This window comes from Lycium ferocissimum, chromosome 5 (genome assembly GCF_029784015.1).
Source record: "Lycium ferocissimum isolate CSIRO_LF1 chromosome 5, AGI_CSIRO_Lferr_CH_V1, whole genome shotgun sequence".
In the NCBI taxonomy this organism is placed as follows: Eukaryota; Viridiplantae; Streptophyta; class Magnoliopsida; order Solanales; family Solanaceae; genus Lycium; species Lycium ferocissimum.
In genome coordinates, this window is record NC_081346.1 from 47,454,976 (window position 1) to 47,468,112 (window position 13,137).

A 13,137-nucleotide genomic window follows, 5' to 3' on the forward strand; every position below is an offset into this window, starting at 1 on the left:
AAAGGGCTTATGTTTATAAAAGTAATTATGTTTCAAATGTTAATAGATTTCTATGATTACGAGCATATAGTATGAATGAGAGCGCATAAGCAACGTAACGAGCGGTGTTCGGTGGTTAGCCCCGGATACCCGTCATGGCCGGTAGTTCGGGTCGTGACATTTGTCCTCCTTGATTGAGGTTCTCGGAGGGAGTTCTGGGGAATTGCCAACTATTTATTTGGGCATGCCCCTTGGTGCTAAAAGCAGTGCGCGGAATGGGGTGGTTGAGAAATGTGAAAAAAAGGCAGCGAACTGGAAGAGCCAATATCTATCCCCGAGGAAGTGGGGAGGGAGGGTGGGGATTAACACGATCAATAGTGTTTCAGATGCCATGCCAACATACATATGTCCCTATTCCCTATTCCCTATTCCTAAGAGTGTTATTGAGAGATTGGATCTTTTGAGAAGGAACTTCCTTTGGGAGGGTAACAGTGACACTAAGAAGATCCACCTGTTTAAATGGGAGGCTCTAATAAGAAGCAAAAAGGCAGAGGGCCTGGGAATCAGGAATTTGAAAGCTCAAAACCAAATCCTTTTGATGAAATGGCTTTGGAGATTTGCTTCCAATGACAATCCTTGTGGAAAGAGGTGATAAGTGTGAAATATGAAAGGGGAAAACAACCGGACAACTAAACCCGTAACTAGTACTTATGGAACAATTTTATGGAGAGCTATCGTGAATCAATGGCCAAAGCTCAAGGGAAATTGCAAACTAAGCAGGAAATGGCACGAAGATATTCTTCTGGGAAGACAATTAGTTAGAACAAGGTAATTTGAAACTCTTATTCCCATATATACATCCTCAACCAAACAACAAAATGCCTCCGTGGCGCAGGTATAGTCTAATCGGGTGGAATTTGAGTTTTAGAAGACTACTAAATGACCAAGAGATTCGCAGACCAGCGCATTCCTACAAGACCTTGAGCAATTTAAGGGACCATCCGATGATGAGATCGCCTAACTGCGTAATCACAAAATAGGCAAGTTTTCCGTCAAGGAGCCATACAAGACTTTTAACATTTACGTAAAGCGATTGACCACCGGCCATGGAAATTGATATGGAAAGTTAAGATCCCTTACAAAGTTTCTTGTTTTGTCCGTTAGCTAAGCTGTGCAATACTAAGTGGGGAAAATCTCATGAAAAGGGGTTTTAATTTTAGTCCAAGGTGTTTCTTTTGTGGTGAAGAAGCGAGAGATTGTTAGTCACCTTTTTATTCACTACAAGACTACGTTTTGTATATGGAGTTTATTCATCAATTTGAAAGGGTTAACATGGATAATGCCCGAGAAAATTGTTCAAGTCCGGAGATGTGGAATAGTTATGCCAACCTTTCTAGCCACAAAGAGAGATGGAGAATTATACCAACTTGCATCTCGGTAGTCTGTGGAGTGAAAGAAACCTTAGATGTTTTGAAAATAAGTGTAATTCTTTACGAGAAGATGAAAATGAACTGCCTTGCTTTATTCTACTTTTTGGTGTAAATGTGAGAGAAGTATATGGAAGATCTAGAATCATTTATGGATGTCTTAGGTTCTATATAAGTTTTTGTTATAGGATTGAAGATCTTCTATACTCCTTTGTAACTATGAGACCTGTAACCGTTTGTATGTGTCGATTTTTTGGATAAATATACTAGTGTTACCTTTTCAAAAAAAAAAAACATAGGTTGGAACAATTTGTGGGGTAAAAAAGTTGTTTCCGATATACCCTCAGCTCAAGAAAAAAAGTTTTCATAAATAGGTTTGAACAAAAAAAAATGCAAGAGTTAAAAAAAAAAAAAAAAAAACTACAACACAAATATTGAAGAAGAAAAGTACTCACATCAAAATAATAAAGATGACCACAGCAAAAGATACAACAATAGCAATAAAATTGAAGAATAAGATAATCCTACCATAATAGGAGTGTAACATATATTTATAAAATTAGCTTAAGATGAATAGCATTCTAAAGGGCAACATATATTGTTAGAAACATCTGTCAGGAAGCAGCCATCACCATCCTGATACCAAGTGATAAATACAAAAGAAAAGTGTTACTATACGGCCTAAACTACAGAGGTTCCCATAAAAATGAGAGGATTGGATATGAACAAGAGAGTACAGGTAAGAAACTTCCTTTACAATGACATTAACTATTGTTTTTCTTCCTTTGTTTTGTTTATTGGTTAGTCGACTAACATTGTTTCTGTTCAACACTTCTCATCCCTCTGCTTGGAAAGATGTCCTACCAGCGAGTGTCAGAAATGTGCCAGCTTACTGTGAGTTCTTAACCTTCTTTGCAGCAAAAAGTTGGCGAAGGAAAGCAAATTTTCCCTTTGCTCGTGCAGAAAACTCAACAATAGTACCATTGCTGGAAACCGTCTGCTCCACAGATTCGGTTACTGGTACACACCGTGAGGGCGGTGGAAGTGTGAAGAGATATGCAGTGAGCATCCGAATTATCTGGCTGAAGCTCGGTCGCATGTTAGGGTCTTCCACCCAACATGATTGTAAGATAAATGCCAAGTCTGGAGAAATATCTTCTGGAATACTAGGTCTCTCTTGCTGCATTTCCAGGTCATAAACAAATTTAATACATAAAGCAACAAGAACACCATGTGTTAATTGGAGAACTCACAAGAACTACAGTAAATGATCAGTATGAAGATCAATCTCATGGAAAAAGTCAAAAGACAAACAATAGCTTAGCTTACACTCTTCAGTCCAATGTTAAAACTGCACCATCACTATAAAAAAGAAAGGGGATTACCACATCCCATCTAAGAGCACAATTTTACTTCAATTACCCTCACATACACCTAAATGTACTGCATGGATGCCAAGGAATGTTGACAATGACTTTTGCAACAAGAGTTACGATTTACGAAACCTAATTATAATCAATAGAAAGAATCCCCTGAAGCAGTCATGATCTTGGTCATCATACAAATGTAAATAAACAATTACGCAGACCATGTGATAGAATTTAAATTAAAATTTGCTACATGCATAACCCAGGATTTTTGGGCAATTGAGCTCATTCCTGATGCATTCAGTTCTCCATCCAAATTTGCTTGTCCACTTTTACTTGGTATGATTATCAAGAGAAGTGTTGGAAAGACGTTTTGAATAATATATGAAAAATATGGTAAAGGTTACTGTTTATGAGAATAAATGAGCCCCCTACGATTTTTTGTGATTTTAACAAGGAAAGTGGACAATATTTGATGCAACTCCAAAAGAAAAGTAGGAGAAGTTTCTCGGGATCATTGCAGTTAAAGACTCGCTTAAAGAGTGTTTAAACCCTGAATCTTGGTGAAGCCAAGCTGGGGCGCTTTGCCTCACTTAGTCGGTGCTTCAATTTACGCGTCCAGGTCCTAAGGCGAGTGTATCTTCCCTAATAGACTTTGTCTTTAAGAGCACAACACTAGACAATGGATATACTTGACAAAGTGATACATGTGTTGTTAAGAAAACGTCATGGCTGAACATTACCAGTTTCCCACCAAAAAAAAAAAAAAAAAGAAAGAAAACGTATGAACTTTTAGTGATTATGACTAAGAGGAATCTTAGTAGCTCAGTTAGTTGGTTGGCTACCTGGACTTTCACCCTGTTGGTGAGAGTTCGATTCCACACCTTGTAATCCCCTCCCCCATTTCCCCTACCCCCAAATTTTTTTTTTTTTTTTTTTTTTGGCTTAAGTCATCTGCGGCCACTTAAACTTGTCCACAGATTCCGCTTAGACACCTCAACTCAGTCTTGTACCTATTGACCACCTAAACCTCTCCGGATTTAAACCATTTAGACACTTTTTGGTGACATGGCAAAATGTGAGTAATACACTTACCATAGACGCGTGAAAGGTCTAAATTTAGCTGATTTTTCTAAAAAAATCTCATCTTCTTCATAAAATTATTCTCCACCATACACCACCAACCTGCCGCCGCTGCCGCCATCGTCATTAATGCCACTGCCACTGTAATAACCATCTTTTCATCTTTTTTAAGATCTGAAAATCACCATCACCACCATGTCCTCCTCCTTTTTCTTTGAATTCGACAATTGCCACCATTGTTACCTTGTTCCCTGGATAAAATGGAAACTGCCACGATTTTTTTTTTCTAATCTCCCTCCCTCTCTTCTGCTACAAAAAAAATAAACTTTGACCAAAAAATAATCAGATTTAAAAATAAAATAAAAAAAGACGGAAAATGGAGAGGTTTGGAGGGTCAGCAGTGGCAGAGGGGAAGAACCATGAGTGATTGGTGGTGGGTTATTTATTGAAAAGAAGATCCATAATTAAAAATTTCAAACAATACACTTATAGAAAAGAAAAAGAAAGAAGCAAATCTAATATAGGAACAAGAAAAAGAGAAAGAAGGCGGCATTTTAAGGGGACAACGCTGGCGGCCGGCCGGCGAGAGAGTTCAGGGAAAAGCAAAGGAAAGGGGGAAGGTGGGGTAAAATGAAATTAGTTTTTTTCTTCTTTTTTTTTTTTTTGGCTGAACAATAGTTCTTCTTTTCTTTCTCCCTATAATTCATTTTTAATTATTATTCTGGACCCAAATGACACGTTTCATCTTTTCATTAGTCACTATGCCACGTCACTGCGAGTGTATCATAAACACTTTATATTTTTTGTTGATTATCAAAAAAGTGTCTAAATGGTTCAAATCTGGAGCGGTAGAGGTGTTCAATTAGGTACAAGTCTGGGTTGAAGTGACTAAGCGGAATCTGTGAACAAGTTTAGGTGGCCGCAGATGACTTAAGCCTTTTTTCAAAAAAAAAAAAAGTGATTCAAGAATAAGAAATTAGAAATTTAATACAAGAAAATTAGCTAGTAAAAATCCAAAAGTCTAAAGCTACATCTTTTCACCAAAATCAAAAATTTAAAAGTCACACACACACATATATCTTAATTATAGTTCTTCATTTTATTATCCCAAATAATTATTATTTGTGATTAGAGTTACATTTTTTTGCAATATCTTTCTACTTTTTATTTTTCCTTCCGTTGGTGCTTTTCTTCGCTTAAGTCCACGTTTTACTCGTGTTTTGCGCTTAAAGCTGCAACAGACTAACTTTTTTGCATTTTTCGCTTTTGAGTACTCTGATCAAACGAGAGTAGCAAAAAGATTGAATCTATTTACGAGTAGTTGGCAAAGAGGAACTAGCAATGCAACATTTTTATGTCTCAATGCCATTAAGTATATCTTTATTTATGTTAGAGACATAATATACTTGAGTAATCAAAATTGTGCTCTCTCTAACTACTTAAGCTTTTAGATGAGATGGTCATGCATTTAGACATAATATCAGAGCAGGCAAGAAGTTCTGGGTTCAAATCTCACCGCCACCAGCAATGAAGAAAAATATTCCATGTGTTTGGCTAACGGAAAAAATTAGGCTTACACGTGAAGAGGCGTGTTGAGACAAAATGTAATAAGTAATAAAAAGTGTGTTCTTCCCAACAGTTTAAGCCTTCAAATGAGATGGGTCACACACTTCAACAATTAATACTCTTTAGTTTGAGGCGGTAAAATGTGCTTTGATATTAGCATACAGAAATGCTACTTGTCATGCCACCATTCATTACACCACCTACTACTTGAGAACTCTTATAGGATATTGCTGTAAGAGAACAAGGTCAAGTTGTGAAAAAGTTGATTGTTGCTCACTTATATGTAACCTTGTCAGGATCAAAACCTTGAAACCTACCCTGTTCAGCTTGATTGCCTGAAACCTACCCTGTTCAGCTTGAGTGCCTATTCAACTTCTACTAATTTAGGTACTGTCAATCTCTATTTCATGTGATGTGATTTGTAACCTTGACTTTTTTATATACACAAGCGCTGCAGAACAATGATACCTATGACACGTATTTTCAGATCCTCTCATATCTTGTCTCTCGCTCATCCAAGTGATCACAAAGCAATCACCTTTCATAGGATCAAACTCTGTCTTTCTTTCTCCAAACTCAATTTTATAAAAGACTTGACTAATCAAATCATTTTCACCACCACCCTATTGTTTCATCTCTTAGCCCCACTAAAAGTCTAACAAATCAACCATCAATTAACTATTTCTCAATACTAAATTTGTTGAAATGAGCTATATGAATCCTCTTAAACCCTCCCCCAGCCTTTGGTCTAGTGGTAGGAGCGCAGCCTGTCGTGTGAACGTTAGGCATACGTCACAAGTTCGAATTCTGCCGCAGATAAAAACCCAGTATTTAAGTTGAAAACGGTAGAGCGGATGACCTATTATCCACGGAGTTTCGAACTGTGTACTATTGGTCCTCGGAATTTTTCAGTTATTGAAAAGATGAATCCTCTGTTACCATGACGCTTCCAATTATAAGAAAATTAGTCTTTTACAACAGACTAAAGGTTCTCTAGAACTAGAGGATCTCTACATCTTCCATTTATCTCTAATTGAGCATATCAATCTTCACTCAGACTAAAAATACTCATGGCAAGCGGACAGCTGAGATCATAAGAGCCAGTGAAGACTCTCGTCACAGCCTCAGTGATGGACTCCGATGTCAAGGCACAACATAAGCTTCTTGACATAAGCAAGCCTAGTTAATTGGTTCACATAATTAGCCAGAAGTCAACCAGTATATGTTTGGTTGAAGAACACCAAAGGATTCAACGACAGCAACTTTACATTGAATTATTCATTTTCTTCTAGAGAGAAAGCGAGGTACTTTTATTACATATACCAACAAGGGAACACTGCATTATCTTTGGATGAATTGTTCAAAAACCAGCTAGGGGAACAGTCAATCGCATTTCCCTTCATAATAAATGCAATTGGGCCATTTTTGCTCTCTTTTTGTGGCATTGCCTGGGTGATTTCCCCCATTGCAAAGGACTTCTCAGTTAGCTAGAAGGGTTGTCACTCCGACAGAAATACAAAAAGTTGAAACTCAATTTCAAAATGTTTAAATTAGAATAATGGTAGGAGAGGAAGAGAAGAATGCTTCGACAGAAAGTACCAATGAAAAGATACTTAAGTACCAAACTGGGCTCACCAGCCAGGATTAGTACTCATGGCGTACACATCTTTATCGCTGAACCCAAGCCCCGGGGGTATTTGATAACTCAATATTTACCCTTGATGCAAGGATAACCACCTTTCTTCTAGAGATCAGTTAAACTTTGTGGACAAGCTAAGGTTGGAAAGATGACTGTTTTTGGGAGGATATAATCATTCTATCGTGTTTCCGTACGTTTCTTGAGTATCCTTATTTTAACTGGATGTGATACCCCCTTGGCACCCATTAATGAGATTGATCATTACCTTTAAGAAAAGAGAAGTTCTTCTCAGACCATCTTTAACACTCTTTATTAGCAGCCATTGTCAACCACATAAGTTTAATCTGGATGTGGAGATCTGATAATCAGCATTATCTATATTGTTCTTTCACAAGCTAAAAGTGAGTCGTAGATCAAGATTTCAAATCCTCGAGCAAGCCAAGCTCGATGGTTGGGTATTTTAATGAAGTTAATCCAAAGGGCTGGCTCTTATACAGTCATAATAAAAAATAACAAAGAGCATACTTCATTCTACTGCAATAAATATTGTACGGAAAAGCTAGATGAAGACAGAAAAACCCTTTGTACCTTAAAAGCAGCAGCATAAGCAGCTTGCAAATTCGACATTCCCTCAAATGGCATGCGGTTTGTCAGTAATTCCCACAAGACAATGCCAAAACTATAAACATCAACCTTGTTATTATAATGCTTCTTCTCCCCCTGACGCAATGTAACAGTACTGTACAACTGCAAAAAACAAAAAATTTAATTTAGATAAGTGGGTAACCTTAAAATCAGGATAAAACATAGAAACGTATTGAAACTGACCCAAGTAAGAACATAATTGAAAGAATAAGTACAAAGAGAGAAAGGACAAAAGATTTGAACTTGATCAAAGCATTAGTGCACACCATCATACATAAAATATATAGTAGACTCCTAAGAGTTCATTGGGGAGTTACAATAGGAGTATCACAAAATAAATACACTTTTGAGGGCGCCAAATTACCAAATTAACCAAGAGGATAGTAGTTTATAAAGGCGATTGGAAAATGATGACAACAATATACAACAGCATTAAGATAATAAATTGGATAAGAATATCATCAGGCCAAAGTACACGCTCCATTTATCCCTTTGTAAGTTATAAAAGGAACAGTTTAAGGCTTGCTTCAGATCAAGATCTCAATATTGTGATTCAAAAGAACAGAAGAGAAATTAAAAATTACATATGAAGATTTTCTTTTTATGCTTTCTTTGGTTAACCGAGAAATTCCTGAGGGACAGTGACACACAATTCGAAACTCGGTGGATAATGGACACCCCCCACCCTCCATTTAAATAGCATGCCTTTGTATGTAGCAGATTTTGGATCGCGGACTGTGCTCTAACAACTATAAGATCCCTAGGGGCATATGTTTCCTTTTTACTATAAGTTAAGGAAACTCCTTTTACGTATTACAATTTCTAGAGGTGGGTAAACGGGTAAATAGGATGGAAGTTTGGTTTTCAAATCATCACCTATTTACTCTGAGTCACTTTTCACCTCAATCTTGCAAATAATTCTGATGGGTCAATACTTGGGCATATAGTCATATGCGGTAGGTACATAATCCTATTCTTAATCATGATTACCAGCCTTTACTAATCTATCAGACGAGAAAATACAAAGTGTAGTCTGCTCAAGTTCCATTAGTGGAATAATAGTTACTGTCCCTAACCATTTTATTCAACCATGTAAGTTTATATTACCAATAATTTAATCTTCCATACAAAAAGATATTGATATATTGATATGAAATAATAACAAGCAGCAACTTTCAAAGTGGTGCTGATATACATGTCTAGTGGAGAAAACTACAAGGTTCACTCGTGCAATTATGGGGTTGGTTAACATGTGGTTAAATAGATACAAACCTCAGGTGCCATCCACCGGTACGTCCCAGTTTCTGCTGTCATCATCTCAGTGAGGGTCTCTTCCCTTGCTAGCCCAAAATCTGCAAGCTTCACGGACTTCTGATTGGCCGTGAGCAACAAATTGTCTGCATGAATGACATTTCACATGTGCTCTTTCTTAGACAGGAGAAGATTAAAAAAGAAAGCACACTAACAAATGAAATAGGGAAGGTAAAAAAAGAGTGATGCCAACTTAAGAATAAACTCCAAGTTAGCAGCATAAACTGACCCATACATCAAGGGAAAATTATCAACTAAGAATGATCTAAGCTATCCTCTGTTGGCTTACCTATACATTGAGTTCTTTTTATAAAAGGAAAAGGAGATTGAGAGAGCAAGCAATGAAGTGAATGGTGGAGCCAGAAAAATATACCACAATGTCTGCACTAATAACTTCTTCCTTCAATGGTACTAAGATTACTGACCATAGAAGAGCCAACATAAAATGATAAGATAACCCAGAAAAAGAACTCTTCCAGCAGTAAAATATTGATGGATAAAAGAATATAGTCTAAAACCATAATATTTGGCCTGTTTAACATTTCAAAGAATAACAACAAAATAAAATTCTTGTGCAGCTCAGCTAGCCAAGTGGTACCAGGTTTTAGATCTCGATGTATAATGCCATTGGCATGTAAACATTCCATGGCCCGAGCAATGTCAAGCGCATAATTTAAGGCCACATGAAGTTCAAGAACTTCCGGCCGAATGCTGACTAAGTACTTCCGAAGGGACATTCCAGGCAGCAGCTCTGACACTATAACCATCAAAGGATCCTTGCAAGCTCCAATAAACTGCAGACAAGAATCCATCATGTGAATGGCCGTAGAAAATGAAAAGACTAACTTTAGTTACATAATTGGAAAAGAAACATGAGCTAACTCCAGAACCTAAAATAACCATATATAAGAATATTTACTAGCTCACACCATACTGCTTGCTAAACTTAACAAAAAACAGCTGCTCAAAGGAAGTTAACAACAGCACTTTGAAAAGATAATGGGAATATTATTCTGTAGTCTAAGCAACTTGGAAGAAACAGAAAAATGATACTTACTTTTACAAGATTCTCATGCTTTACTCTGGACATCATAACAACTTCCCGAACAAAACGGTCCTCAAGTGAAGCTCTTTCTTCTGAGGTCTTACCACCATTTAGAACTTTTATCGCAACAATTTGATCACCATGCCTGGAGAGACACGAAGCAGTTTCTGATAGATGAAAAATGTACAATAAAACCAGGGTGCAGATAATCCAAATAACAAAAAAACATTTTTTTTATCTTCATGTTGTCTAAATGACAGAACTTGACACGTTTGACTGTTTCCCATGACAACAGAGAATAGCCAAATTAGAAACATCACCAGAAGAAAACAATTACTCCCCGTTACTACGTAAGAATCAATAAATATATCAATTTCCAATTTTAAGCCGTTTCCAAATGGCAATCAAACTCTCATGCTACATTTTCTGAATTACATAGTATTCATCTAACTAGTAAACCAATGGAACAGTGTCACACTCACGAATCACCTAAAGCAAATTATAGATAAAATCATCACAATTTTCAAGTAGGAAATGAAATATGGCAGAACAACAGTGATGATCAAATCAAATCATTAGCCTAAAACAAATACGAGTAACATTTCAAGAACGGCGTTATATACCTTCCTTCATAAACCTTTCCATGAGCTCCCTCGCCAATTTTCGTTCCAATAAAGAGTTGTTTTGGATCCACCAACACTCTCTCATCAATAGCTAATTGTGTTGAGGGTACTACTATTGATCCATTACGCGAAACACCTTCAACATATCTCTCTACACTACCAACAGAATTCACTTCCTCTTCTCTTTCTCTACTCTTCTCACTGCAACTCATCGTTGCAAAACTCGAAAATCAGATTATCCCTAAATGCCTCATCCTCAAAAAATAACACAAAAATTACTTGCAAACAGCCATTCTTTCCTCAACACTGAAAGTCAATACTATGGATATTTTATGCTAGGAAAAACTTGAACCCTCATAAACAATTTTCAGAAACATAAACTGCTGACTTCCAAGTCCAAGAATTCACTTTGATTGAAAACTTCAAACCCCACAAAAGAAAAACAACTCTAACCGATCTAAAATTCCAAGAATTACTTAAAAACAACCCCTTTTCTTGAAAAAGAATAAAAGACTTGATCTTTTAAACCCCCCCAAAAAAATAAAAGCAAGAAGGTTCAAAGGAAGCAACAAGATAGCTACAAAGACAAACTTACAGTTGCACCTAAATATATAGTATATAAACTATTTCATTTCATGCATATATAGATGAGGAACTAACAAGCAACTTTCAAGAAGACCCTTATAAAGCTTCGAACTTTACTCTTCTTTCTTTTTTGTTTTTTTTTTTTTTTGGGGGGGGGGGGAGGGGGGGGTATTTGGGTTAACTTTGTTATGCACTATAAACTCTTCTTATCTACAATCAAAATGGTGTTTCTTGGAGATGTCTATTTTTCCGGTGATGATTCTTGAGAGTGTGGGGTATAAAGTGAAAGAGAGAAAGAAAAGTAGGGGAATAACTTGAATATTAAAAAGAAAGCACGTTTAAAGTGTAACCAAATGGGTATTAGACACGTGGAGAGCACTGAGGACTCTTTGGAATAATATTATTAGAGGATTTTGGACGTGTGTGAGATAAGGATGCTTTGGCCAAAGCTATCGAATGCAGCCAAGAGACCTTTATTTCTCTTTGACTAATTAATTGGCTTTTCTAATGTGAAATTCTACTCTTTACGTCCTAATTTATGTGATATAATTTTAGGCGTGGAGTTTAAAATAGAATAGAAAACTTTTTAAACTTATAGTCTAAGACAAGTCATATTTATTTGTGTGGCGGCTGTAAATCATTTCATTAAGGGTAAAAAGAGAAGTTTTAAGTTAAATTATTTCTAAATATAGAAATATTTAATTCTTTTTTGTACTGACTAAAAAGAAAGTGTATAACATAAATTGGGACAGAAGGAATAATTTTTTTCCCACTCGATGTGTGGTATTCGCATTGGGTCTGACTAAATTTGAATTCGCGCGTTGCACGCCCCATTTTTTGGGTAGCACTCCCAGAACAAAAAAAAGTGAAACTTACATAAATAGCTACCTTTTATTGGCTTCTAACTAGATATAACTATAAAATGCAAAATTACCAAGCGTAGCTACTTTTTTTTAAAAAACGCGTGTATTTCTGTTTTTTTGAAATATGTAGAAATACAATGAACGATGAGAACACGCTCCAGTGAAATCAGGAGCTATTTATGGAACAAATTTTTTAAAATACAATGAAATACACGGAAATACAAAATCGGGTTGAGTGAAAATACGCTATATTTTTGGAACAGATTAGTCTTTTTCTTTTTAAATGGTAAGTTAAATTAAATCAATCATATTTCACGCATTCCCTAACAGCTCACGAATCTCTCTCAACTTTTATCACAATCAAAACTTTTTGAATTTAAAAACCACTAAAGATCTGAAAACTTCCAAATATAGAAAAATATACGCTGGAATACAATGAAATATGGTTGATTGTTAAAGAAATATAAAGTTGCAGTATGCGTATATACAATGGAATACAATGAAATATATAAGAAACTATTTCATAAATTAGAAATACAAAATGCAGAAATACATTGAAATACAACGAAATACAAAAATCGTGAAAATAAAGTTGTTATATCCCGTATTTTGTGCGTTGGAATATTTTAGGTCGGTTGCGACAAGTTAAGGATAAGGCTATTTCCGGTTTTGTTTTAATGCACAAGTTTTATAATTTTATGGATGGAAATATTGAGGGGAAATTGTGGGCTAAAAGTTGGAAAAAAAATTTATTTCATGGAATGGCACAAATGGCCATGTGGCCGTGGGTTGGTGTGGGTCCCACCCATGATTGGCCAATTGCTTGGAAGCTACGAGAGGGTGCACGTGCTCACTTTACATTTGTAGGGGCTAGAAGGAAAATAAAATTTCATGAAGGGCCTATGTGGCCGTGTGGAGGAGTGGGCCATGGGTCCACTTGTGTGAATTATATATGTACACATTGATGACTAATAAGATCATTGATATTCATCTTTTCACCCTTA

At 36.3% G+C, this 13,137-nt stretch overlaps 1 protein-coding gene across 4 annotated transcripts; it reads right to left on the minus strand.

The window, feature by feature from the left end:
- Positions 1 to 1,931: 1,931 nt before the first annotated feature.
- On the minus strand, positions 1,932 to 11,562 carry LOC132056864 (serine/threonine-protein kinase STY13). Of its 4 annotated transcripts, XR_009414992.1 has the most exons (8): positions 10,686 to 11,557; positions 10,075 to 10,207; positions 9,616 to 9,811; positions 8,979 to 9,103; positions 7,650 to 7,808; positions 4,100 to 4,165; positions 3,959 to 4,059; positions 2,449 to 2,586 (listed from the first exon to the last, which is right to left on the minus strand). XR_009414992.1 is itself a non-coding variant. In XM_059449253.1 (7 exons), the coding sequence occupies exons 1-6, from the start codon at positions 10,895 to 10,897 to the stop codon at positions 3,983 to 3,985; spliced, it is 1,008 nt and encodes a 335-aa protein (XP_059305236.1). In that variant the 5' UTR covers positions 10,898 to 11,562; the 3' UTR covers positions 2,449 to 2,586; positions 3,959 to 3,982. The 4 variants fall into 4 exon arrangements, 2 of the variants coding, with proteins under 2 accessions (XP_059305235.1, XP_059305236.1); XR_009414991.1 differs by having other exon boundaries at positions 2,446 to 2,586; positions 3,869 to 4,165; positions 10,686 to 11,562; XM_059449253.1 differs by having other exon boundaries at positions 3,959 to 4,165; positions 10,686 to 11,562.
- Positions 11,563 to 13,137: the final 1,575 nt, after the last annotated feature.